A 25,970-nucleotide genomic window follows, 5' to 3' on the forward strand; every position below is an offset into this window, starting at 1 on the left:
AGGTGGAAAGTACTCGTAATGTATATTTCTCCTAATAAAAAACTAAATCTACATTATGAGGGAAAAAAACCCAAGTAAAATGATAGGTACTTTGTATACAGACAACTAAAAATTATGATTATGGAGAATCTTCATAGCATGTTAAACTCAAAAACCAGATACAAGGGGTGCCTGTGTGGCTCAGTCTGTTGAGCTTCCAATTTCGGCTCAGATCATCATCTCGCAGTTTGTGGGTTTGAGCCCCGCATCGGGCTCTGTGCAGACAGCTTGGAGCCTGGAGCCTGCTTCAGATTTCTGTGTCTCCCTCTCCCTCTGCCCCTCCCTGGCTTACACTCTGTCTCTGTCTCCCTCTCAAAAATAAACATTAAAAACAAAATACAAAATTGTAAAGACCATATCATTTCAACCATCATAGGCACAGAGGGACAAGGAAATGCCACCAAATGATAACAGTGAAAACTGAAAGATTTTGAAACCATGGAAGATACTCATCTCTTTATATTTTCAGCATTATCAAACTTCTACATTAAACCTATATTCTTCTATAATGAATATTACTTCTAAAAATCTCATCTTGAAAGAGACCGAGCATATGAATTTTCTACTTATATTAATAAAAATGATATAATATACCTTTTCTTATATTAAATCCTTATCTTATTTCTTTCCAGTTCCTCCCAGGATAGACCTAAGCGTGGCTATGAAATCTTTGCTTACCGTGAAAGCCGGAACTAATGTTTGCCTGGATGCTACTGTTTTTGGTAAACCAATGCCAACAGTGTCTTGGAAGAAGGAAGGCACACTGCTGAAACCAGCAGAAGGCATAAAGATGGCCATGAAGCGGAACCACTGCACACTGGAGCTGTTCAGTGTGAACCGAAAGGACTCAGGAGACTATACCATTACTGCCGAAAATTCGAGTGGTTCCAAATCAGCCACCATTAAGCTTCAAGTGTTAGGTACCTAAGTGCTTATTTAGAATCTCATATTTTACTTTGATTAATGTGATATCATAGAATTTACAAAATCATATGTGAGAAAAGATACATATCCTGATGTATCTTTTATAACCAGAGAATTAGTCTCATCACAGGGCAATGGCATTTTAGAGCTGAAAAGAGCATTAGAAGTCATATATTCCAGTTACATATTTTACACATAAGGAAATTAAGATTTTGAAAAATTACAGACCTTCCAAGGTCATACAGGAAGTTAATGACAATATAAAGACTGCATCCAGGTCTCCAGACCTCCAATCTACTCATTCCCCATTTTACATGTTAGTGTAAAAGTAAGTGTTAGTAAGACTTCACTTGTCTTTCTTGTTCTTTCAGATAAGCCAGGTCCTCCAGCATCTGTTAAAATCAACAAAATGTATTCAGATCGCGCAATGCTTTCTTGGGAACCGCCTCTTGAAGATGGAGGCTCAGAAATCACCAACTATATTGTTGACAAACGTGAAACGAGCAGACCCAACTGGGCACAGGTTTCTGCCACTGTGCCCATCACTAGCTGCAGCGTGGAGAAACTTATAGAGGGCCATGAATATCAGTTCCGAATTTGTGCAGAGAATAAATATGGAGTGGGCGATCCAATCTTCACCGAACCAGCAATTGCCAAAAACCCATACAGTAAGAACATTTTCTTTTAGTTTTTCATTTTACTTTTTAAACATTTACCTTTTAGACTGCCATATTAACTTTTCAATCAATCTCTGCAGATCCACCCGGGCGCTGTGATCCTCCTGTTATTAGCAACATAACCAAAGATCACATGACAGTAAGCTGGAAACCACCAGCAGATGATGGTGGCTCACCCATCACTGGCTACTTGCTTGAAAAGAGAGAAACCCAGGCAGTTAACTGGACTAAGGTCAACAGAAAACCTGTAATAGAAAGAACAATAAAAGCAACAGGTCTCCAAGAAGGCACTGAATATGAGTTCCGAGTTACAGCTATAAATAAGGCTGGACCAGGCAAACCCAGTGATGCATCCAAAGCTGCTTATGCCCAGGACCCTCTGTGTAAGTTCTCATGAAAGAGTCCCGTATCTTAGGTTATAATCAGCACTGAACAACCAGGAATGAGGTTTTAATGAACATTTTCTATTATTTATCCTCAGATCCTCCTGGCCCACCAGCTTTTCCTAAAGTATATGATACAACCCGTAGCTCTGTGAGTCTATCTTGGGGCAAGCCAGCCTATGACGGTGGTAGCCCTATCATTGGTTACCTTGTTGAAGTAAAACGAGCTGACTCTGATAACTGGGTGAGGTGCAATTTACCACAGAAGCTACAGAAAACCCGCTTTGAGGTTACCGGCCTAATGGAGAACACAGAATATCAGTTCCGTGTGTATGCTGTTAATAAGATTGGATACAGTGACCCCAGTGATGTGCCAGACAAACACTGTCCCAAGGACATCTTAAGTAAGTATTACCAGGAGAAATACATAGAGTTTTTCTCATCAGTCATATTATAAAATGCAGTACAGAACTCCCTTATGTAGATTTGTTTTTAGAAGCATTAGAGTTGATATCTTTAGGACTACATCGTAGGAGAGGTGTGTTGGTACTTTATGGTATCATATACAGATCAAATGGAATGCAAGCTCATCTGTGGTTTTGAAAACCTTTTCATATTTATGTGAGAATTAATGTCTTCAAAAGAATATGGAATAGAGGAATTTTATTCTGAAAATAGATTTTTTTAACTAAGTAGTGAGCTATTTATCATTCTAAAAGTTTTTTCTCTTCTAATCCACCTGTCTTCATAAGTATGTAATCATAGCCTCTCCATCCTAATTTCCCTTCTTACCATTTCTTCTATTCACTTATTCCCCATAACCATTTCTCCCTTTATTTTAAATTACTTGGTATTATACTTCACCCCCAATGTACTTTTCTTCCCATGATGAAATAAAGACAGAGTATACAGCAGAGAGCCTTCACTGAATATAGATGAGAAAAACAAGAATGGAAGAGAGCCAAGAATCAATTATCTACATTTAATATAGAGAGAGTTTGAGAATATGGAAGGTTCATGAGAAGAGAAAGTACAGGTTCTCCAGGAAAAACTTGATTTAGCCTACAGGATATTAGAATATAGAAAGATCAACAATAACTATAGAGTACTGAAATAGTTGATAAAAGTTTTGAGGATTTTTTAAAGACCAAGAAATCAGGGGTGCCTGGGTGGCTCAGTCAGTTAAGCATCCGACTTTGGCTCAGGTCATGATCTCACGGTCCGTGAGTTCAAGCCCTGCGTTGGGCTCTGTGCTGACAGTTCAGAGCCTGGAGCCTGCTTCAGATTCTGCGTCTCCCTCTCTCTCTACCCCTCCCCCATTTGTGCTCTGTCTCAAAAATAAATAAACATTAAAAAAAAAAAAGACCAAGAAATCAGTTGTGAGAAAGAAACATATTTTAGGAATGATAAGGCTAGTCCTTAGAAATACGTTTGACCATTAAATTATTAACTTTAAACAGTTCCACCTGAGGGAGAACTTGACGCGGATTTGAGGAAAACACTCATATTACGTGCTGGAGTTACAATGAGACTGTATGTACCAGTAAAAGGACGTCCACCTCCAAAGATAACTTGGTCTAAACCAAACGTCAATCTAAGAGAAAGGATTGGACTTGATATAAAGTCAACGGACTTTGACACTTTCTTGCGCTGTGAAAATGTGAACAAATATGATGCAGGAAAATATATCTTGACTCTGGAGAATAGCTGTGGTAAAAAGGAATATACCATTGTAGTGAAAGTGCTTGGTAAGTCTGTTTGAAAAAAAAAAAAAACCATATGCTAAAAATGTAGCTTATGTATTTTTTACATATTCCTTTCTTATATACCCACTCTTTATCCAGATACTCCCGGGCCACCTGTCAATGTGACTGTTAAGGAAATATCCAAAGATTCTGCCTATATTACTTGGGATCCTCCCATTGTTGATGGTGGAAGTCCCATCATAAACTATGTGGTAGAAAAACGTGACGCGGAGAGGAAGTCCTGGTCAACAGTGACAACTGAGTGCTCAAAAACAAGCTTCAGAGTATCTAACTTGGAAGAGGGAAAATCCTACTTCTTCAGGGTGTTTGCTGAAAATGAGTATGGCATCGGTGATCCTGGTGAAACACGTGATGCCGTCAAAGCTTCCCGTAAGCATATGAGCGACTTCCCCATCATTTTGAGTGACCTCTTACCATGGTTATCTGGGGCTTAGACTTATCATGTTTTCTTTGCTTTAGAAACCCCTGGACCAGTTGTGGACCTGAAAGTGAGGTCTGTAACCAAGTCATCTTGTAGCATAGGCTGGAAAAAGCCTCACAGTGATGGTGGAAGTCGAATTATCGGATATGTAGTGGATTTCCTGACTGAAGATAATAAGTGGCAACGTGTTATGAAATCATTAAGCTTACAATATTCTGCAAAAGATCTGAGTGAAGGGAAGGAATATACCTTCAGAGTGAGTGCTGAGAATGAAAATGGAGAAGGAACCCCAAGTGAAATCACTGCTGTGGCAAAGGATGATGTTTGTAAGCCATGCATCTTCATTTTCCCTTTATTGTCATCAAAAGTGCATGCTTGAGCCCTACTCACTGGCTTATATAAACACCCTTTACAAATTATAATGATCTGAAAAAATTAATTGCCTGGTCTGAAAAATAACAATAATTTATCTCTGCTGTTTTACAGTGGCTCCGGACCTTGACTTAAAGGATATACCTGACTTGTGCTACTTGGCAAAAGAAAACAGCAACTTCCGTCTTAAGATCCCCATAAAAGGCAAGCCGGTTCCATCTGTATCCTGGAAGAAAGGGGAAGATCCTCTAGCAACTGACACAAGAGTCAGTGTTGAGTCATCTGCCGTTAACACAACTCTTGTGGTATATGATTGCCAAAAATCTGATGCTGGAAAATATACAATCACACTAAAGAATGTTGCTGGCACCAAGGAAGGAACTCTCTCTATAAAAGTTGTTGGCAAGCCTGGCATCCCCACCGGGCCAATCAAATTTGATGAAGTCACAGCAGAAGCCATGACCTTAAAGTGGGGCCCTCCAAAAGATGACGGAGGTTCTGAAATCACCAACTATATCCTAGAGAAGAGAGATTCTGTAAACAACAAGTGGGTGACATGTGCCTCAGCTGTTCAGAAAACTACCTTTAGAGTAACCAGACTTCATGAGGGCATGGAATACACCTTCAGGGTCAGTGCTGAAAATAAATATGGTGTAGGAGAAGGCCTGAAATCAGAGCCAATTGTTGCTAAACATCCATTTGGTAAGTGTCTCAGAGTCAGAAAACACAAAGCAAAACATGTTTTTGAGAAAGTTCCATATTGTAAATCTTGCATTATCTACTTTTTCCTAGATGTGCCTGATGCTCCCCCACCTCCCAATATTGTAGACGTCAGACATGATTCAGTATCTCTAACTTGGACTGACCCCAGGAAAACTGGTGGCTCTCCAATTACAGGTATTTAATTTGCTCTTATCCCACAGCTTGTACATTAATGTTGCTTCCACATCTTCCTCCCTGAAAACAAGCTGAATGTGTGTTCCTTATTTATAGCACTACCTGCGTATATAATGTTTTTCCTTTCAGTATATTATACATTCATACATTAAGCATTAATTAAGCTAATACTTGATTTCAATGAAAATCTAATAGTTAACAAGAAAAGGCTTTCTTAGTGATATCTATTTTTGTAAGTTAGGATTTTTCAACAGAAGATGCAATAAATACACAGATTCTAAGAGAGAATAGCCCTATGCCCTAGGGTAATAAAAGTGTAGATACTAGCAAGAATGACTGTTTACTCCATATTATGTCCACAAATTAACCATTTGGGCAAAAACATATATTTAAAACACAGGTGACATTCGTATTTTCTACCTGAATTGACAAATTCACTTGGTCTTTTTTGTAGGATATCATATTGAGTTCAAAGAAAGGAACAGCCTTTTGTGGAAGAGAGCTAACAAGACTCCCATTAGGATGAGAGACTTCAAAGTGACTGGATTAACTGAAGGTCTTGAATATGAATTCCGAGTTATGGCAATCAACTTAGCGGGAGTAGGCAAGCCAAGCCTGCCATCAGAGCCAGTTGTGGCACTGGATCCAATTGGTAAGTCACTTTACAAAGAAAAGTCTGTGTGTTTTTTCTGCATGAAAACAAAACAAACAAACAAAACACATCGGTATTTGACTGACTCTTTTGCTTTGTTTTAGATCCTCCTGGCAAACCTGAGGTTATTAATGTAACAAGGAATTCGGTGACCCTCATCTGGACTGAACCCAAATATGATGGTGGTCATAAGTTGACTGGCTATATAGTGGAGAAGCGGGATCTACCTTCTAAATCTTGGACGAAAGCCAACCATGTTAATGTCCCAGATTGTGCCTTTACCGTAACTGACCTTGTTGAAGGTGGGAAATATGAATTCAGAGTTAGAGCGAAGAATACAGCAGGTGCTATCAGTGCCCCATCAGAAAGTACAGGAACCATTATTTGCAAGGATGAATATGGTAGGTGTATTTTACCTTTTATACATATAAAAAATGGCAATTCAAGGGGCACCTGGGTGGCGCAGTCGGTTGGGCGTCCGACTTCAGCCAGGTCACGATCTCGCGGTCTGTGAGTTCGAGCCCCGCGTCAGGCTCTGGGCTGATGGCTCGGAGCCTGGAGCCTGTTTCCGATTCTGTGTCTCCCTCTTTCTCTGCCCCTCCCCCGTTCATGCTCTGTCTCTCTCTGTCCCAAAAAAAATAAATAAAAACATGAAAAAAAAAATTTAAAAAAAAAAATGGCAATTCAAGCTGCCTTCCTTTTTTGATTAAAATGTATTTTTTTTCTTTGCAGAGGCACCAACCATCGTCCTTGATCCCACAATAAAAGATGGGCTAACAATTAAAGCAGGAGATACCATTGTTTTGAGTGCCATTAGCATTCTTGGCAAGCCCCTTCCAAAGTCAAGTTGGTCTAGGGCCGGAAAAGACATTAGACCATCAGATATCGTTCAGATATCTTCGACTCCAACATCTTCCATGCTTACTATCAAGTACGCCACTAGAAAAGATGCTGGTGAATATACCATTACTGCTACCAATCCTTTCGGCACAAAGGAAGAACATGTGAAGGTAACAGTCCTCGATGTACCTGGCCCCCCAGGTCCCATTGAAATCAGTAATGTTTCTGCTGAAAAAGCAACACTTACGTGGACGCCTCCATTGGAAGATGGTGGCTCACCAATTAAGTCCTATGTTCTTGAAAAGAGAGAGACCAGCCGACTTTTGTGGACAGTGGTTGCTGAAGATATTCAGTCTTGCAGGCATGTGGCAACCAAACTTATCCAAGGAAATGAGTACGTCTTCCGGGTCTCAGCTGTAAACCAGTATGGGAAAGGAGAACCTGTACAATCTGAACCTGTCAAAATGGTAGACAGATTTGGTATGTAGAGCATATAAGACACCTGACCTGTTAACATTTGTAGCACAGTTTGTGAAATCATGGATTTCTCATAAATTTACTTTCTTTTCAGGTCCCCCTGGCCCTCCTGGAAAACCAGAGGTTTCAAATGTCACTAAAAACACTGCCACTGTCAGCTGGAAAAGACCAGCTGATGATGGTGGTAGTGAAATCACAGGATATCACATTGAAAGGAGAGAAAAGAAAGGCTTGCGATGGGTGAGAGCAACAAAGATGCCAGTTGCAGATCTCAGATGCAAAGTAACAGGACTGCAAGAAGGAAATACCTACGAATTCCGTGTCAGTGCAGAAAACAAAGCAGGAATTGGTCCACCTAGTGATGCTTCAAATCCTGTTCTAATGAAAGATGTAGCATGTTAGTATTTATTTTTTTTCAACATCACTCATGTGGGAGTACCAATATTTCATAGAAGTTATCCAAAAGCTAAACTCTTAATATACATTTGTGTGTCTTTGTTTCTATTTCAGATCCCCCAGGCCCACCTTCAAATCCACACATCACTGATACTACCAAGAAATCTGCTTCTTTGGCCTGGGGCAAGCCTCATTATGATGGAGGACTTGAAATCACTGGTTATGTTGTAGAGCATCAAAAAGTAGGAGATGAGGCCTGGATAAAAGACACAACAGGAACTGCTCTCCGAATCACTCAATTTGTTGTCTCTGATCTTCAGACTAAAGAAAAATACAATTTTAGAATCAGAGCCATCAATGATGCAGGTATTGGGGAGCCAGCAGTGATTCCAGATGTTGAAATTGTAGAACGGGAAATGGCTCCTGATTTTGAACTAGATGCTGAGCTTCGAAGAACACTTGTTGTTAGAGCAGGACTCAGCATTAGAATATTCGTCCCAATTAAAGGTCGTCCTGCTCCTGAAGTGACATGGACCAAAGATGGTATCAACCTTAAAAACCGAGCTAACATTGAGAATACGGAATCATTTACTCTTTTGATTATACCAGAATGTAACAGATACGACACTGGTAAATTTGTCATGACCATTGAAAACCCTGCTGGGAAGAAAAGTGGCTTCGTTAATGTCAGAGTCTTGGATACCCCAGGACCTGTCCTTAACCTAAGGCCTACGGACATCACAAAGGACAGTGTCACCCTCCACTGGGACCTCCCTCTGATAGATGGGGGCTCACGTATAACAAACTATATTGTGGAAAAACGAGAAGCAACACGGAAATCTTACTCCACAGCCACCACTAAGTGCCATAAATGCACATATAAAGTTACTGGCTTGACTGAAGGATGTGAATACTTCTTCAGAGTGATGGCAGAAAATGAATATGGAATTGGTGAGCCAGCAGAAACAACAGAACCTGTAAAAGCCTCCGAAGCACCATCACCACCTGACAGTCTTAACATTATGGACATAACTAAGAGCACAGTCAGCCTAGCATGGCCTAAACCAAAGCACGACGGTGGCAGTAAGATCACTGGCTATGTGATTGAAGCCCAGAGAAAAGGCTCTGACCAATGGACCCATATCACAACTGTGAAAGGGTTAGAATGTGTTGTGAAGAATCTAACCGAAGGGGAAGAATACACCTTCCAAGTGATGGCAGTGAACAGTGCAGGAAGAAGTGCGCCTAGAGAAAGCAGACCTGTCATTGTTAAGGAGCAGACATCGCTTCCAGAATTGGATCTCCGTGGCATTTATCAGAAATTAGTCATTGCCAGAGCCGGTGACAACATCAAAGTTGAAATTCCAGTGCTTGGTCGACCAAAGCCCACAGTTACGTGGAAAAAAGGAGACCAAATTCTTAAACAGACACAGAGAGTTAATGTTGAAAATACAGCAACTTCAACCATCTTAAATATCAATGAGTGTGTAAGAAGTGATAGTGGGCCCTATCCATTAACAGCAAGAAACATTGTAGGAGAGGTTGGTGATACCATCACCATTCAAGTCCATGATATCCCAGGGCCACCTACTGGACCAATCAAATTTGATGAAGTTTCATCTGATTTTGTAACCTTCTCTTGGGACCCACCTGAGAATGATGGAGGTGTACCAATAAGCAACTATATAGTAGAAATGCGACAGACTGACAGTACTACGTGGGTTGAGTTAGCCACCACCGTTATACGCACTACCTATAAAGCCACTCACCTTACTACTGGAGTGGAGTATCAATTCCGGGTAAAAGCTCAAAATAGATATGGAGTTGGACCACCCATCACCTCAGCATCTGTAGTTGCCAGCTATCCATTTAAGGTTCCTGGGCCTCCTGGGACCCCTCAGGTGACGGTGGTTACCAAGGATTCAATAACAATTAGCTGGCATGAACCTCTTACTGATGGTGGAAGCCCTATTTTAGGATATCACATTGAAAGAAAAGAACGAAACGGTATTCTCTGGCAGACTGTGAGCAAAGCATTAGTACCAGGCAACATTTTCAAATCAAGTGGACTTACAGATGGTATTGCTTATGAATTCCGAGTGATCGCAGAAAACATGGCAGGCAAAAGCAAGCCAAGCAAGCCATCTGAACCCATGCTTGCTTTAGATCCCATTGACCCACCTGGGAAACCAGTTCCTCTAAATATTACCAGACACACAGTGACACTTAAATGGGCTAAGCCTGAATATACTGGAGGCTTTAAAATTACTAGTTATATAGTTGAAAAGAGAGACCTTCCCAATGGACGGTGGCTGAAAGCCAACTTCAGCAACATTTTGGAGAATGAATTTACAGTCAGTGGCCTAACAGAAGATGCTGCCTATGAATTCCGTGTCATTGCTAAAAATGCTGCTGGTGCTATTAGTCCACCATCTGAGCCATCAGATGCTATCACGTGCAGGGATGATGTGGAAGCACCAAAGATAATGGTGGATGTTAAATTTAAAGACACAGTTATATTAAAAGCAGGTGAAACATTCAAGCTAGAAGCTGATGTCTCAGGTCGCCCACCTCCAACAATGGAATGGACCAAAGATGGAAAGGAGCTTGAAGGCACAGCAAAGTTAGAAATAAGAATTGCTGATTTCTCAACTAATCTGGTAAACAAGGATTCATCAAGAAGAGACAGTGGTGCCTATACCCTTACAGCAACTAATCCTGGTGGTTTTGCTAAGCATATTTTCAATGTCAAAGTTCTTGATAGACCAGGCCCACCTGAAAGACCTTTAACTGTATCCGAAGTGACATCAGAAAAATGTGTGTTGTCATGGCTGCCTCCACTGGATGATGGAGGTGCCAAAATTGATCATTACATAGTTCAGAAACGTGAAACCAGCAGATTGGCATGGACAAATGTAGCCTCCGAAGTCCAAGTGACCAAACTAAAGGTCACTAAACTTTTGAAAGGCAATGAATACATATTCCGCGTCATGGCTGTAAATAAATATGGAGTAGGAGAACCGCTGGAATCAGAGCCTGTGCTTGCAGTAAACCCTTATGGACCCCCTGATCCACCCAAAAACCCTGAAGTTACAGCTATTACTAAAGATTCAATGGTTGTCTGCTGGGGACATCCTGACTCTGATGGTGGAAGTGAAATCATCAATTATATTGTAGAACGACATGATAAAGCTGGGCAACGCTGGGTTAAATGCAACAAAAAAACTCTTACAGATTTAAGATATAAAGTGTCTGGACTGACAGAAGGACACGAATATGAGTTCAGGATTATGGCTGAAAATGCTGCTGGAATTAGTGCACCAAGTCCTGCCAGTCCATTTTATAAAGCTTGTGATGCTGTGTTTAAGCCCGGCCCACCAGGTAACCCACGTGTTCTAGATACAAGCAGATCATCCATTTCAATTGCTTGGAATAAACCAATATACGATGGTGGCTCAGAAATCACTGGGTATATTGTTGAGATTGCCCTGCCAGAGGAAGATGAATGGCAGATTGTCACTCCACCAGCTGGGCTCAAGGCAACTTCTTACACCATCACCAACCTCAAAGAGAATCAGGAATATAAAATCCGAATCTATGCCATGAATTCTGAAGGAATGGGAGAACCTGCACTTGTTCCTGGAACTCCAAAGGCTGAAGATAGGATGCTACCTCCAGAAATTGAGCTGGATGCTGACCTGCGCAAAGTTGTTACCATAAGGGCTTGTTGTACCCTGAGACTTTTTGTTCCAATCAAAGGAAGGCCTGCACCTGAGGTGAAGTGGACCCGGGAACATGGAGAATCTTTAGATAAAGCTAGCATTGAATCCACAAGCTCTTACACCCTGCTCATTGTTGGAAATGTAAACAGATTCGACAGTGGCAAATACATACTAACTATAGAAAACAGCTCAGGCAGCAAGTCTGCATTTGTCAACGTTAGAGTACTAGATACACCAGGCCCTCCACAGGATCTTAAGGTAAAGGAGGTCACTAAGACATCTGTCACATTGACATGGGAGCCTCCCCTCCTTGATGGTGGTTCAAAAATAAAGAACTATATTGTTGAAAAGAGGGAATCAACAAGAAAAGCATATTCAACTGTTGCAACAAATTGCCACAAGACTTCCTGGAAGGTAGACCAGCTTCAAGAAGGGTGTAGTTACTATTTCAGGGTTCTTGCTGAAAATGAATATGGCATCGGGCTGCCTGCTGAAACTGCAGAATCTGTGAAAGCATCAGAACGACCCCTTCCTCCAGGAAAAATAACTTTGATGGATGTCACCAGAAATAGCGTGTCACTCTCTTGGGAAAAACCAGAGCATGATGGAGGCAGCCGAATTCTAGGCTACATTGTTGAGATGCAGAGCAAAGGTAGTGACAAATGGGCCACATGTGCCACAGTCAAAGTCACCGAAGCCACTATAACTGGATTAATTCAGGGTGAAGAATACTCTTTCCGTGTTTCAGCTCAGAATGAAAAGGGTATCAGTGATCCTAGACAACTGAGTGTGCCAGTGATTGCCAAAGATCTTGTCATCCCACCGGCCTTCAAACTCCTGTTCAATACTTTCACTGTACTGGCAGGTGAAGACCTAAAAGTTGATGTTCCATTCATTGGACGCCCTACACCTGCTGTTACGTGGCATAAAGATGATGTACCACTGAAGCAGACAACTAGAGTAAATGCAGAGAGCACGGAAAATAATTCACTACTGACAATAAAGGAAGCCTGCCGAGAAGATGTTGGACATTACACAGTTAAGTTGACAAACTCGGCTGGTGAAGCTACTGAAACCCTTAATATTATTGTTCTTGACAAACCAGGGCCTCCAACTGGACCAGTTAAAATGGATGAAGTGACAGCTGATAGTATTACTCTTTCCTGGGGCCCACCTAAGTATGATGGTGGGAGTTCTATCAATAATTACATTGTAGAAAAACGGGACACTTCCACAACCACCTGGCAAATTGTGTCAGCTACTGTTGCAAGGACAACAATAAAGGCTTCCAGATTAAAGACTGGATGTGAATATCAGTTTAGGATTGCAGCTGAAAACAGATATGGAAAGAGTACCTACCTCAATTCAGAGCCTGTTGTAGCCCAGTATCCATTCAAAGTTCCTGGTCCACCAGGCACACCATTTGTAACACTCTCCTCCAAGGACAGCATGGAAGTACAATGGAATGAGCCAGTCAGTGATGGAGGTAGCAAAGTCATCGGCTATCATCTAGAACGCAAGGAAAGAAATAGTATCCTCTGGGTGAAGTTGAATAAAACACCTATTCCTCAAACCAAGTTTAAAACAACTGGCCTCGATGAAGGCATTGAATATGAATTTAGAGTCTCCGCAGAGAACATCGTGGGCATCGGCAAGCCAAGCAAGGTGTCAGAATGCTATGTAGCTCGTGACCCATGCGACCCACCAGGACGGCCAGAGGCAATTATTGTCACGCGAAATTCTGTGACTCTCCAGTGGAAGAAACCCACTTATGATGGTGGAAGCAAGATCACGGGTTATATTGTTGAGAAGAAAGAATTGCCTGAGGGTCGTTGGATGAAGGCCAGTTTTACAAATGTCATTGACACTCAGTTTGAAGTAACTGGCCTAGTTGAAGATCATAGATATGAGTTCCGGGTCATAGCTCGAAATGCTGCAGGAGTGTTCAGTGAGCCTTCAGAAAGCACAGGGGCAATAACGGCAAGGGATGAGGTAGAGCCACCACGGATAAGTATGGATCCAAAATACAAAGACACGATTGTGGTTCATGCTGGCGAGTCATTCAGGGTTGATGCAGATATTTATGGCAAACCGATACCAACCATTCAGTGGATAAAAGGTGATCAGGAGCTTTCAGATACAGCCCGATTAGAAATAAAGAGCACAGACTTTGCCACCAGTCTCAGCGTAAAGGACGCAGTACGCGTTGACAGTGGAAATTATATACTAAAGGCCAAAAATGTCGCAGGGGAGAGATCAGTTACTGTAAACGTCAAAGTTCTTGATAGGCCAGGGCCACCTGAAGGACCTGTTGTTGTATCAGGAGTGACAGCAGAAAAATGCACACTAGCTTGGAAACCCCCGCTACAGGATGGTGGGAGTGACATCATAAATTATATCGTGGAAAGGAGAGAAACCAGCCGCTTAGTTTGGACTCTGGTTGATGCCAATGTGCAAACTCTCAGCCATAAGGTTACTAAGCTTCTTGAAGGCAACGAATATGTTTTCCGTATAATGGCTGTAAACAAATACGGTGTTGGCGAACCTCTTGAATCTGAACCAGTAATTGCCAAGAATCCGTTTGTAGTGCCAGATGCGCCAAAGGCCCCAGAAATCACAACAGTGACCAAGGACTCAATGACTGTTGTATGGGAAAGACCAGCATCTGATGGTGGCAGTGAGATTCTTGGATATGTTCTTGAAAAACGGGATAAGGAGGGCATTAGATGGACAAGGTGCCACAAACGCCTGATTGGAGAATTGCGCCTGAGAGTAACTGGACTCATAGAAAATCACGATTATGAATTCAGAGTCTCAGCTGAGAATGCTGCTGGACTTAGTGAACCAAGCCCACCTTCTGCTTACCAAAAGGCTTGTGATCCTATTTATAAACCAGGACCTCCAAACAATCCCAAGGTTGTGGATGTTACCAGATCTTCTGTCTTCCTTTCTTGGAGCAAACCAATATATGATGGTGGCTGTGAAATCCAAGGATACATTGTTGAAAAATGTGATGTGAGTGTTGGTGAATGGACAATGTGCACTCCACCAACTGGAATCAATAAAACAAATATAGAAGTAGAAAAGCTGTTGGAAAAGCATGAATACAACTTCCGTATCTGTGCGATTAATAAAGCTGGAGTTGGAGAACATGCTGATGTCCCTGGACCTGTTATAGTTGAAGAAAAATTGGAAGCCCCAGACATCGAGCTTGACCTAGAACTAAGGAAAATTATAAATATAAGGGCAGGTGGCTCCTTAAGGCTATTTGTTCCTATTAAAGGTCGTCCCACACCAGAAGTTAAATGGGGGAAGATGGATGGTGAAATCCGAGATGCAGCTATAATTGATGTCACTAGCAGTTTCACCTCTCTTGTTCTTGACAACGTCAACCGATACGATAGTGGAAAATATACTCTCACGTTAGAAAACAGCAGTGGAACAAAGTCTGCCTTTGTTACTGTGAGAGTCCTGGATACACCAAGTCCACCTGTTAATCTGAAAGTCACAGAAATCACTAAAGACTCAGTATCTATTACCTGGGAGCCTCCTCTTTTGGATGGAGGATCCAAAATTAAAAATTACATTGTTGAGAAACGTGAAGCCACAAGAAAATCATATGCTGCAGTTGTAACAAATTGCCATAAGAATTCTTGGAAGATTGATCAACTCCAAGAAGGATGCAGTTACTACTTTAGAGTCACAGCTGAGAACGAGTATGGTATTGGCCTTCCTGCCCACACTACTGATCCAGTTAAGGTTGCAGAAGTCCCACAACCTCCAGGAAAAATAACTGTGGATGATGTCACCAGAAACAGTGTTTCTTTGAGTTGGACAAAGCCTGAACATGACGGTGGCAGCAAAATCATTCAGTATATTGTGGAAATGCAAGCTAAACACAGTGAGAAATGGTCAGAGTGTGCTCGTGTCAAGTCCCTTGAAGCAGTAATTACTAACCTAACTCAGGGAGAAGAATATCTCTTTAGAGTTGTTGCTGTAAATGAAAAGGGAAGAAGTGATCCTAGGTCCCTTGCAGTTCCAATAGTTGCCAAAGATCTGGTCATTGAGCCAGATGTAAGACCTGCATTCAACAATTACAGTGTACAGGTTGGCCAAGACTTGAAAATAGAAGTGCCAATTGCTGGACGTCCTAAGCCAACCATTACCTGGACTAAAGATGATCTTCCACTGAAGCAGACTACAAGAGTCAATGTCACGGACTCACCTGACCTCACTATACTCAGTATTAAAGAAACTCATAAGGATGATGGTGGACATTATGGAATCACAGTTGCTAATGTTGTGGGTCAGAAAACAGCATCCATTGAAATTACAACTCTAGATAAACCTGATCCTCCAAAAGGACCTGTTAAATTTGATGAAGTCAGTGCTGAAAGTATTACACTATCTTGGAATCCCCCAGTATATACAGGGGGCTGCCAGATCACCAACTACATTGTTCAGAAAAGAGACACAACCACCACAGTATGGGATACAGTTTCTGCTACTGTTGCCAGAACCACACTCAAAGTGACCAAACTGAAAACTGGTACAGAATATCAATTCAGAATCTTTGCTGAAAACAGATATGGACAAAGCTTTGCCTTGGAGTCTGATCCAATTGTAGCTCAATATCCCTACAAAGAACCAGGCCCCCCGGGCACACCATTTGCCACAGCCATTTCCAAAGACTCCATGGTCATTCAGTGGCATGAACCAATCAATAATGGTGGGAGCCCAGTCATAGGTTACCACCTTGAGAGAAAGGAAAGAAATAGTATTTTATGGACAAAAGTCAACAAAACTATTATTCATGACACCCAGTTTAAAGCACTCAATCTGGAAGAGGGCATTGAATATGAATTCAGAGTTTATGCTGAAAATATTGTTGGAGTAGGCAAAGCAAGCAAGAGTTCTGAATGCTATGTAGCCAGAGATCCCTGTGACCCACCAGGAACCCCAGAAGCAATAATGGTTAAAAGAAATGAAATCACTTTACAATGGACCAAACCTGCATATGATGGTGGAAGTATGATTACAGGTTACATTGTAGAGAAACGTGATTTGCCGGAGGGTCGCTGGATGAAAGCCAGCTTCACAAATGTCATTGAAACTCAATTTACTGTGTCAGGTCTTACTGAAGATCAAAGATATGAGTTCAGAGTCATTGCAAAGAATGCCGCTGGGGCAATAAGTAAACCTTCTGACAGTACTGGACCAATAACTGCCAAGGATGAGGTTGAACTCCCAAGAATTTCAATGGATCCAAAATTCAGAGACACGATTGTGGTAAATGCTGGAGAAACATTCAGGCTTGAGGCTGACGTCCATGGAAAGCCCCTACCTACCATTGAGTGGTTACGAGGAGATAAGGAAGTTGAAGAATCTGCCAGATGTGAAATAAAGAACACAGATTTCAAGGCTTTACTTATTATAAAGGATGCCATTAGAATTGATGGTGGACAGTATATTTTAAGAGCTTCCAATGTTGCAGGTTCTAAGTCATTCCCAGTAAATGTGAAAGTATTAGATAGACCAGGACCTCCAGAAGGGCCAGTCCAGGTTACTGGAGTCACTTCTGAAAAATGCTCTTTAACATGGTCTCCACCACTTCAAGATGGTGGCAGTGACATTTCTCACTATGTTGTTGAAAAGAGAGAAACGAGTCGACTTGCCTGGACTGTTGTTGCTTCGGAAGTTGTGACCAATTCTCTGAAAGTTACCAAACTCCTAGAAGGGAATGAATATGTTTTCCGTATAATGGCTGTCAACAAATACGGTGTTGGAGAGCCTTTGGAATCTGCACCAGTACTAATGAAAAATCCATTTGTGCTTCCTGGACCACCGAAAAACTTGGAAGTCACAAACATTGCCAAGGATTCCATGACCGTCTGTTGGAACCGTCCAGATAGTGATGGTGGAAGTGAGATTATTGGTTACATTGTAGAGAAAAGAGACAGAAGTGGCATTAGGTGGATAAAATGTAACAAACGCCGCATTACAGATTTGCGTCTGAGAGTAACGGGATTAACAGAAGATCACGAGTACGAATTCAGAGTCTCTGCAGAAAATGCTGCTGGAGTTGGAGAACCAAGTCCAGCTACAGTTTATTACAAGGCTTGCGATCCTGTGTTCAAACCTGGCCCACCCACAAATGCACACATTGTAGACACCACTAAAAATTCAATTACACTTGCCTGGGGTAAGCCCATCTATGATGGTGGCAGTGAGATCCTAGGATATGTAGTAGAAATCTGTAAAGCAGATGAGGAAGAATGGCAAATAGTTACTCCACAGACTGGCCTGAGAGTCACTCGATTTGAAATTGCAAAACTCATTGAGCACCAAGAGTATAAAATACGCGTCTGTGCCCTCAATAAAGTTGGTTTAGGTGAGGCCACATCAGTTCCTGGTACTGTGAAGCCAGAAGATAAACTTGAAGCACCTGAACTTGACCTTGACTCTGAATTAAGGAAAGGAATCGTTGTAAGAGCTGGTGGATCTGCCAGAATTCACATTCCATTCAAAGGTCGCCCAACACCTGAAATCACCTGGTCTCGAGAGGAAGGTGAATTCACAGATAAGGTCCAAATTGAAAAGGGAGTAAACTATACTCAACTATCAATAGATAACTGTGATAGAAATGATGCTGGAAAATACATTCTCAAGCTGGAAAACAGCAGCGGATCTAAATCTGCTTTTGTAACTGTGAAAGTTCTTGACACCCCAGGACCACCACAGAATTTGACAGTCAAAGAAGTGAAAAAAGATTCTGTCCTTCTGGTATGGGAACCACCCATCATCGATGGGGGTTCAAAGGTCAAGAACTATGTTATTGACAAACGTGAGTCAACCAGAAAAGCCTATGCTAATGTGAGTAATAAATGTGGTAAAACAAGCTTTAAAGTTGAGAATCTTACAGAAGGAGCCATTTATTACTTTAGAGTTATGGCTGAAAATGAATTTGGAGTTGGTGTTCCAGTGGAAACTGTTGATGCTGTGAAAGCTGCTGAACCTCCTTCCCCACCAGGAAAAGTTACACTCACTGATGTGTCCCAGACCAGTGCCTCGTTGATGTGGGAGAAACCTGAACATGATGGTGGTAGCAGAGTCTTGGGGTATGTTGTTGAAATGCAGCCTAAAGGAACAGAAAAATGGAGTGTTGTGGCTGAATCCAAAGTCTGTAACGCAGTTGTTACTAGCTTGAGCTCTGGACAAGAATATCAGTTCCGTGTCAAGGCTTACAACGAGAAAGGAAAAAGCGATCCAAGAGTGCTTGGTGTTCCTGTGATAGCCAAGGACTTGACTATACAGCCTAGTTTTAAGTTACCATTTAACACATACAGTGTCCAAGCTGGGGAAGATCTTAAAATTGAAATTCCAGTTATCGGCCGACCAAGACCTACAATTTCATGGGTCAAAGATGGTGAACCTCTTAAACAGACAACAAGAGTAAATGTTGAGGAAACAGCTACTTCAACTATTTTGCACATTAAAGAGAGTAACAAAGATGACTTTGGAAAATATACTATAACAGCAACAAATAGTGCAGGTACAGCAACAGAAAATCTCAGCATTATTGTTTTGGAAAAGCCTGGACCTCCAGTTGGACCAGTTAGGTTTGATGAAGTTAGTGCAGACTTTGTGGTCATATCTTGGGAACCTCCAGCCTATACTGGTGGCTGCCAAATAAGCAACTACATTGTAGAGAAGCGAGATACAACTACCACCACTTGGCATATAGTATCAGCAACAGTTGCAAGAACAACGATAAAAGTAACCAAACTGAAAACAGGCACTGAATACCAGTTTAGAATTTTTGCAGAAAACAGGTATGGAAAAAGTGCCCCTCTGGATTCTAAACCGGTTATTGTACAATATCCATTTAAAGAACCTGGACCACCTGGAACTCCTTTTGTGACATCAATTTCAAGAGATCAAATGGTTGTGCAGTGGCATGAGCCAGTTAATGATGGAGGTAGCAAAGTTATTGGCTACCATCTTGAACAGAAAGAAAAGAACAGCATTTTATGGGTCAAATTAAATAAGACTCTCATTCAAGACACCAAATTCAAAACAACTGGGCTTGATGAAGGCCTTGAGTATGAGTTCAGAGTTTCTGCTGAAAATATTGTTGGCATTGGCAAGCCTAGCAAAGTGTCAGAATGCTTTGTCGCTCGTGATCCATGTGACCCGCCTGGTCGCCCTGAAGCCATTGTTATTACAAGAAACAATGTCACACTGAAATGGAAGAAACCTGCCTATGATGGTGGTAGCAAAATAACAGGTTATATTGTAGAGAAGAAAGATCTACCTGATGGCCGCTGGATGAAAGCCAGCTTTACCAATGTATTAGAAACTGAATTTACAGTGAGTGGACTTGTAGAAGACCAAAGATATGAATTTAGAGTAATTGCAAGAAATGCAGCTGGCAACTTAAGTGAACCGTCTGAAAGCACTGGTGCCATCACTGCAAGAGATGAAATTGATGCACCCAATGCCTCGATGGATCCAAAATATAAAGATGTAATCGTTGTTCATGCAGGAGAGACTTTTGTCCTTGAAGCTGATATCCGCGGCAAACCTATACCTGATATTGTTTGGTCAAAAGATGGAAGAGAGCTTGAAGAAACAGCTGCTAGGATGGAAATTAAGTCTACTATTCAGAGAACCACTCTTGTTGTCAAAGACTGCATACGTACTGATGGAGGACAATATATTCTGAAACTCAGCAATGTTGGTGGTACGAAGTCTATCCCAATTACCGTAAAGGTACTTGACAGGCCAGGGCCCCCTGAAGGACCTCTGAAAGTTTCTGGAGTGACTGCTGAGAAATGTTACCTGGCATGGAACCCACCTTTACAAGATGGTGGTGCTAGTATTTCACATTACATCATTGAAAAGAGAGAAACAAGCAGACTCTCCTGGACCCAGGTTTCAACTGAGGTACAGGCCCTTAACTACAAAGTCACTAAACTTCTTCCTGGTAATGAGTACATTTTCCGTGTCATGGCTGTAAATAAATATGGAATTGGAGAGCCTTTGGAATCTGAGCCTGTCATAGCCTGTAATCCTTATAAACCACCAGGTCCTCCTTCACCACCTGAAGCCTCAGCAATCACCAAAGACTCTATGGTAGTAACATGGGCACGCCCAGTGGATGATGGAGGTGCTGAAATTGAGGGTTACATTCTTGAAAAACGAGATAAGGAAGGTATTAGATGGACCAAGTGCAACAAGAAAACACTAACAGATCTCCGACTCAGAGTAACTGGCCTTACCGAAGGTCATTCCTATGAGTTCAGAGTTGCTGCTGAAAATGCAGCTGGTGTGGGTGAACCTAGTGAGCCATCTGTTTTCTATCGTGCGTGTGATGCTTTGTATCCACCAGGTCCACCAAGTAATCCAAAAGTAACAGATACTTCCAGATCTTCTGTCTCCCTGGCATGGAATAAGCCAATTTATGATGGTGGTGCACCTGTCAAGGGCTATGTTGTTGAGGTCAAAGAGGATGCGGCTGATGAATGGACAATTTGCACTCCACCAACAGGATTACAAGGAAAGCAGTTCACAGTGACCAAGCTTAAAGAAAATACTGAATATAACTTCCGTATTTGTGCCATCAATTCTGAAGGTGTAGGTGAACCTGCAACTATACCTGGCTCAGTTGTTGCTAAAGAGAGGCTAGAGCCACCAGAAATAGAACTTGATGCTGATCTCAGAAAGGTGGTCGTTCTGCGTGCAAGTACTACTTTACGCTTATTTGTCACAATCAAAGGTCGACCAGAGCCTGAAGTTAAATGGGAAAAGGCCGAAGGCGTTCTCACTGAGAGGGCCCAGATTGAGGTGACCAGCTCGTACACAATGTTGGTAATTGATAACGTTACCAGATTTGATAGCGGTCGGTATAATCTGACACTAGAAAATAACAGTGGCTCCAAAACAGCTTTTGTTAACGTCAGAGTTCTTGACTCGCCCAGTGCCCCTGTGAATTTGAATGTAAGAGAGGTAAAGAAAGACTCGGTGATGTTGTCTTGGGAACCACCACTTATTGATGGTGGGGCTAAGATTACAAACTACATTGTTGAAAAACGGGAAACTACAAGAAAAGCATATGCTACTGTTACAAACAATTGCACTAAGAATTCTTTCAAAATTGAAAATCTACAAGAAGGATGTTCTTACTACTTCCGAGTCTTGGCTTCCAATGAATACGGGATTGGTTTGCCAGCTGAAACAGCTGAACCTGTTAAAGTTTCTGAACCACCCCTCCCACCTGGAAGAGTAACTCTTGTCGATGTGACTCGTAACACAGCTACAATTAAGTGGGAGAAACCAGAAAGTGATGGTGGCAGCAAAATTACTGGTTATGTAGTTGAAATGCAGACTAAAGGGAGTGAAAAATGGAGCACATGCACACAAGTCAAGACTCTAGAAGCAACTATATCTGGGCTAACTGCTGGAGAAGAGTATACCTTCAGGGTAGCTGCAGTTAATGAAAAGGGACGAAGTGATCCAAGACAACTTGGAGTGCCAGTAATTGCAAGGGATATTGAAATAAAGCCCTCAGTTGAGCTTCCTTTCAACACTTTCAATGTAAAGGCTAGAGACCAACTTAAGATTGATGTTCCGTTTAAAGGAAGACCTCAAGCTACTGTAAGCTGGAAAAAAGATGGTCAGATTCTTAAAGAAACCACGAGGGTCAATGTTTCTTCTTCAAAGACTGTAACATCACTGTCTATTAAGGAAGCTTCAAGGGAAGATGTTGGAACTTATGAATTATGTGTTTCAAACAGTGCTGGATCCATAACAGTTCCTATTACTGTAATTGTCCTTGACAGACCAGGACCTCCAGGACCTGTACATATTGATGAAGTTAGCTGTGACAATGTAACAATTTCTTGGACTCCTCCAGACTATGACGGTGGCTGCCAAATTAGCAATTACATCGTTGAAAAGAGAGAAACCACTTCTACAACATGGCACACAGTCTCACAAGCAGTTGCAAGAACATCCATTAAAATAGTTCGTCTGACAACAGGAAGTGAGTATCAGTTCCGTGTTTGTGCAGAAAACCGCTATGGCAAGAGTTCCTACAGTGAATCTTCACCTGTTGTTGCAGAGTATCCATTCAGCCCCCCAGGTCCTCCTGGTACTCCTAAAGTTGTACATGCCACGAAATCTACCATGGTTGTAACCTGGCAAGTGCCAGTAAATGATGGAGGAAGTCAAGTAATTGGCTATCACCTTGAATATAAAGAGAGAAGCAGTATTCTTTGGTCAAAAGCAAATAAAATCCTCATCACTGATACTCAAATGAAAGTCTCTGGCCTTGATGAAGGACTGATGTATGAGTATCGTGTATATGCTGAGAATATTGCTGGAATTGGTAAATGCAGTAAGTCTTGTGAGCCAGTCCCTGCAAGAGATCCTTGTGACCCTCCTGGACAACCTGAAGTCACAAATATCACAAGAAAATCAGTGTCACTTAAATGGTCTAAACCACATTATGATGGTGGAGCTAAGATCACAGGATACATTGTCGAACGTAGAGAACTACCTGATGGCCGGTGGCTGAAGTGCAATTTTACTAACATACAAGAAACATACTTTGAAGTAACTGAACTTACTGAAGATCAGCGTTATGAATTCCGGGTTTTTGCAAAGAATGCTGCTGACTCCATTAGTGAACCATCTGAATCCACTGGACCTATTACAGTTAAAGACGATGTTGAGGCTCCAAGAATTATGATGGATGTCAAGTTCCGAGATGTTATTGTTGTCAAAGCTGGAGAGGTCCTTAAGATACATGCAGACATTGCAGGGCGACCTCTGCCAGTAATTTCCTGGGCCAAGGATGGTGTAGAAATTGAAGAAAGAGCAAGAACAGAAATTGTCTCAACGGACTATGATACTCTGTTAACAGTGAAAGACTGTGTCAGACGAGACACTGGGCAGTATGTACTAACACTAAAGAATGTTGCAGGAACTCGGTCTATGGCAATTAATTGCAAGGTACTTGATAAGCCTGGCCCACCAGCAGGACCACTTGAAATAACTGGCCTCACAGCTGAGAAATGCTCTCTTTCCTGGGGACCGCCCCAAGAAAATGGTGGGGCAGACATCGACTATTACATTGTAGAAAAACGTGAAACGAGCCACCTCGCATGGACAATATGTGAAGGAGAATTAAGGACAACATCCTGTAAAGTAACCAAGTTACTCAAAGGCAATGAATACATCTTTAGAGTAACAGGTGTTAATAAATATGGTGTTGGTGAGCCCTTAGAGAGTGTGGCAGTAAAGGCACTAGATCCTTTTACAGTTCCAAGTCCACCCACATCTTTGGAAATTACGTCTGTGACCAAAGAGTTCATGACACTTTGCTGGTCAAGACCTGAGAGTGATGGAGGCAGTGAAATCTCTGGATATATAATTGAAAGGCGAGAGAAAAACAGCCTACGATGGGTGCGTGTAAACAAAAAACCAGTTTATGATCTGAGAGTGAAATCAACTGGACTTCGGGAAGGATGTGAATATGAGTACCGGGTTTATGCGGAAAATGCTGCTGGCCTGAGCCTTCCAAGTGAACCCTCTCCCTTAATTCGGGCAGAAGATCCAGTGTTCTTACCATCTCCTCCATCCAAACCCAGAATTGTGGACTCAGGCAAGACAAATATAACTATTAGCTGGGTTAAGCCCTTGTTTGATGGTGGGGCCCCAGTAACTGGATACACTGTAGAATACAAAAAATCTGATGAGACTGAATGGGAAACTGCCATTCAGAATTTAAGAGGCACAGAATATACCATAGGTGGACTAACAACAGGAGCTGAATATGTTTTCAGAGTAAGATCTATCAATAAGGTTGGTGCTAGTGATCCCAGTGATTGCTCTGATCCCCAAATAGCAAAAGAAAGAGAAGAAGAACCTGTATTTGAACTTGACAGTGAAATGAAGAAGACCTTGATTGTCAAGGCTGGTTCCTCATTTACCATGACTGTACCTTTCCGAGGAAGACCAGTACCTAGTGTCTCGTGGAGTAAGCCAGACTCTGACCTCCGCACTAGAGCTTATATTGATTCCACAGACTCTCGCACATCACTTACTATTGAAAATGCCAACAGAAGTGATTCTGGAAAATACACATTAACAATTCAGAATATTTTGAACGCTGCTTCACTGACTTTAGTTGTCAAAGTTTTAGATTCTCCTGGTCCTCCGACCAATATTACTGTACATGATATAACCAAAGAGTCTGCAGTGTTATCCTGGGATGTTCCGGAAAACGATGGTGGAGCACCAGTGAAGAATTACCACATAGAAAAACGTGAGGCCAGTAAGAAAGCATGGGTCTCTGTGACCAACAACTGTAACCGCCTCTCCTACAAAGTTACCAACTTACAAGAAGGGGCAATTTACTACTTCCGAGTCTCTGGAGAAAATGAGTTTGGTGTTGGTGTACCAGCAGAAACAAAAGAAGGAGTAAAAATAACAGGTATGTTTTAAAAACAAAGAACATCTTATATCTGTATTAATTTTCCTAGAATATGATGAATCATTCTAATTAGTCTCACTTAATTTTAAAGGCTTTTAGTTCACACCTCAACAATTCATACTATAGCACAGCATGAAATCTCTAATACAAAAAGTTTTTTTGTTGATAAATTGCAGAAACTTACATAGCTGGAATTGGAAAATATATATTGAATTTAAGTATAACTGAATTTGACTGCACATATATAGTATGTGTGTGCTGAAATCTTACAAGATTGTTCATCTTATTCCTCACTTTTATACCCATGATAAATTTGGGATGCATTTTACCATTTAATCTAGTCATTTGACACTTAATTTGAATTTGACTCCAATGACATATCCTGACATGTAATGACCAAAGCTTGGGGAAGTTTTGCTTGGCTCAGAAGCTAAACTGGTCATATGAAAGGAGAGACTCAAATCAAAGATTAAGTATGTAGCCTTCATTTAAAATTTTTCTCTGACAGTGCAGAAAGAACACATATGAGGGGAGGAATGTTGTAATAATCCCTTTATTTTGATGTTTTACTTTCTTAGAAAAACCAAGCCCACCTGAAAAACTTGGAGTAACAGGTGTATCCAAAGATAGTGTTTCCCTGACCTGGTTGAAGCCAGAACATGACGGTGGAAGCAGAATTGTACACTATGTCATTGAAGCACTAGAAAAGGGACAGAAAAATTGGGTTAAATGCGCAATGGTGAAATCAACCCATCATGTTGTTTCTGGTCTGAGGGAGAATTCTGAATACTTTTTCCGGGTGTTTGCTGAAAATCAAGCTGGTCTGAGTGACCCCAGAGAGCTTCTGCTTCCTGTTCTTATTAAGGAACAACTGGGTATGTCTAATTTTATGTAAAAGCAAAATTT

General features: G+C 41.6%; 1 protein-coding gene across 1 annotated transcript in view; it reads left to right on the forward strand.

Annotated features, from left to right (window-relative positions):
* The window catches only part of TTN (titin), a 276,220-nt gene that overhangs the window by 217,844 nt on the left and 32,406 nt on the right, over window positions 1–25,970 (forward strand). Inside the window, exons 298-312 of the mRNA XM_058712718.1 lie at window positions 672–959; window positions 1,335–1,631; window positions 1,721–2,023; window positions 2,122–2,427; window positions 3,484–3,771; window positions 3,868–4,158; window positions 4,249–4,536; window positions 4,697–5,284; window positions 5,375–5,479; window positions 5,934–6,131; window positions 6,236–6,532; window positions 6,864–7,451; window positions 7,543–7,845; window positions 7,959–25,064; window positions 25,643–25,939. Of these exons, the coding sequence (XP_058568701.1) occupies window positions 672–959; window positions 1,335–1,631; window positions 1,721–2,023; window positions 2,122–2,427; window positions 3,484–3,771; window positions 3,868–4,158; window positions 4,249–4,536; window positions 4,697–5,284; window positions 5,375–5,479; window positions 5,934–6,131; window positions 6,236–6,532; window positions 6,864–7,451; window positions 7,543–7,845; window positions 7,959–25,064; window positions 25,643–25,939 (21,543 nt within the window). The remainder of the gene's footprint in view (window positions 1–671; window positions 960–1,334; window positions 1,632–1,720; window positions 2,024–2,121; window positions 2,428–3,483; window positions 3,772–3,867; window positions 4,159–4,248; window positions 4,537–4,696; window positions 5,285–5,374; window positions 5,480–5,933; window positions 6,132–6,235; window positions 6,533–6,863; window positions 7,452–7,542; window positions 7,846–7,958; window positions 25,065–25,642; window positions 25,940–25,970) is intronic.

The sequence above is a fragment of the Neofelis nebulosa genome, chromosome 2, assembly GCF_028018385.1.
Source record: "Neofelis nebulosa isolate mNeoNeb1 chromosome 2, mNeoNeb1.pri, whole genome shotgun sequence".
Classification (NCBI taxonomy): domain Eukaryota; kingdom Metazoa; phylum Chordata; class Mammalia; order Carnivora; family Felidae; genus Neofelis; species Neofelis nebulosa.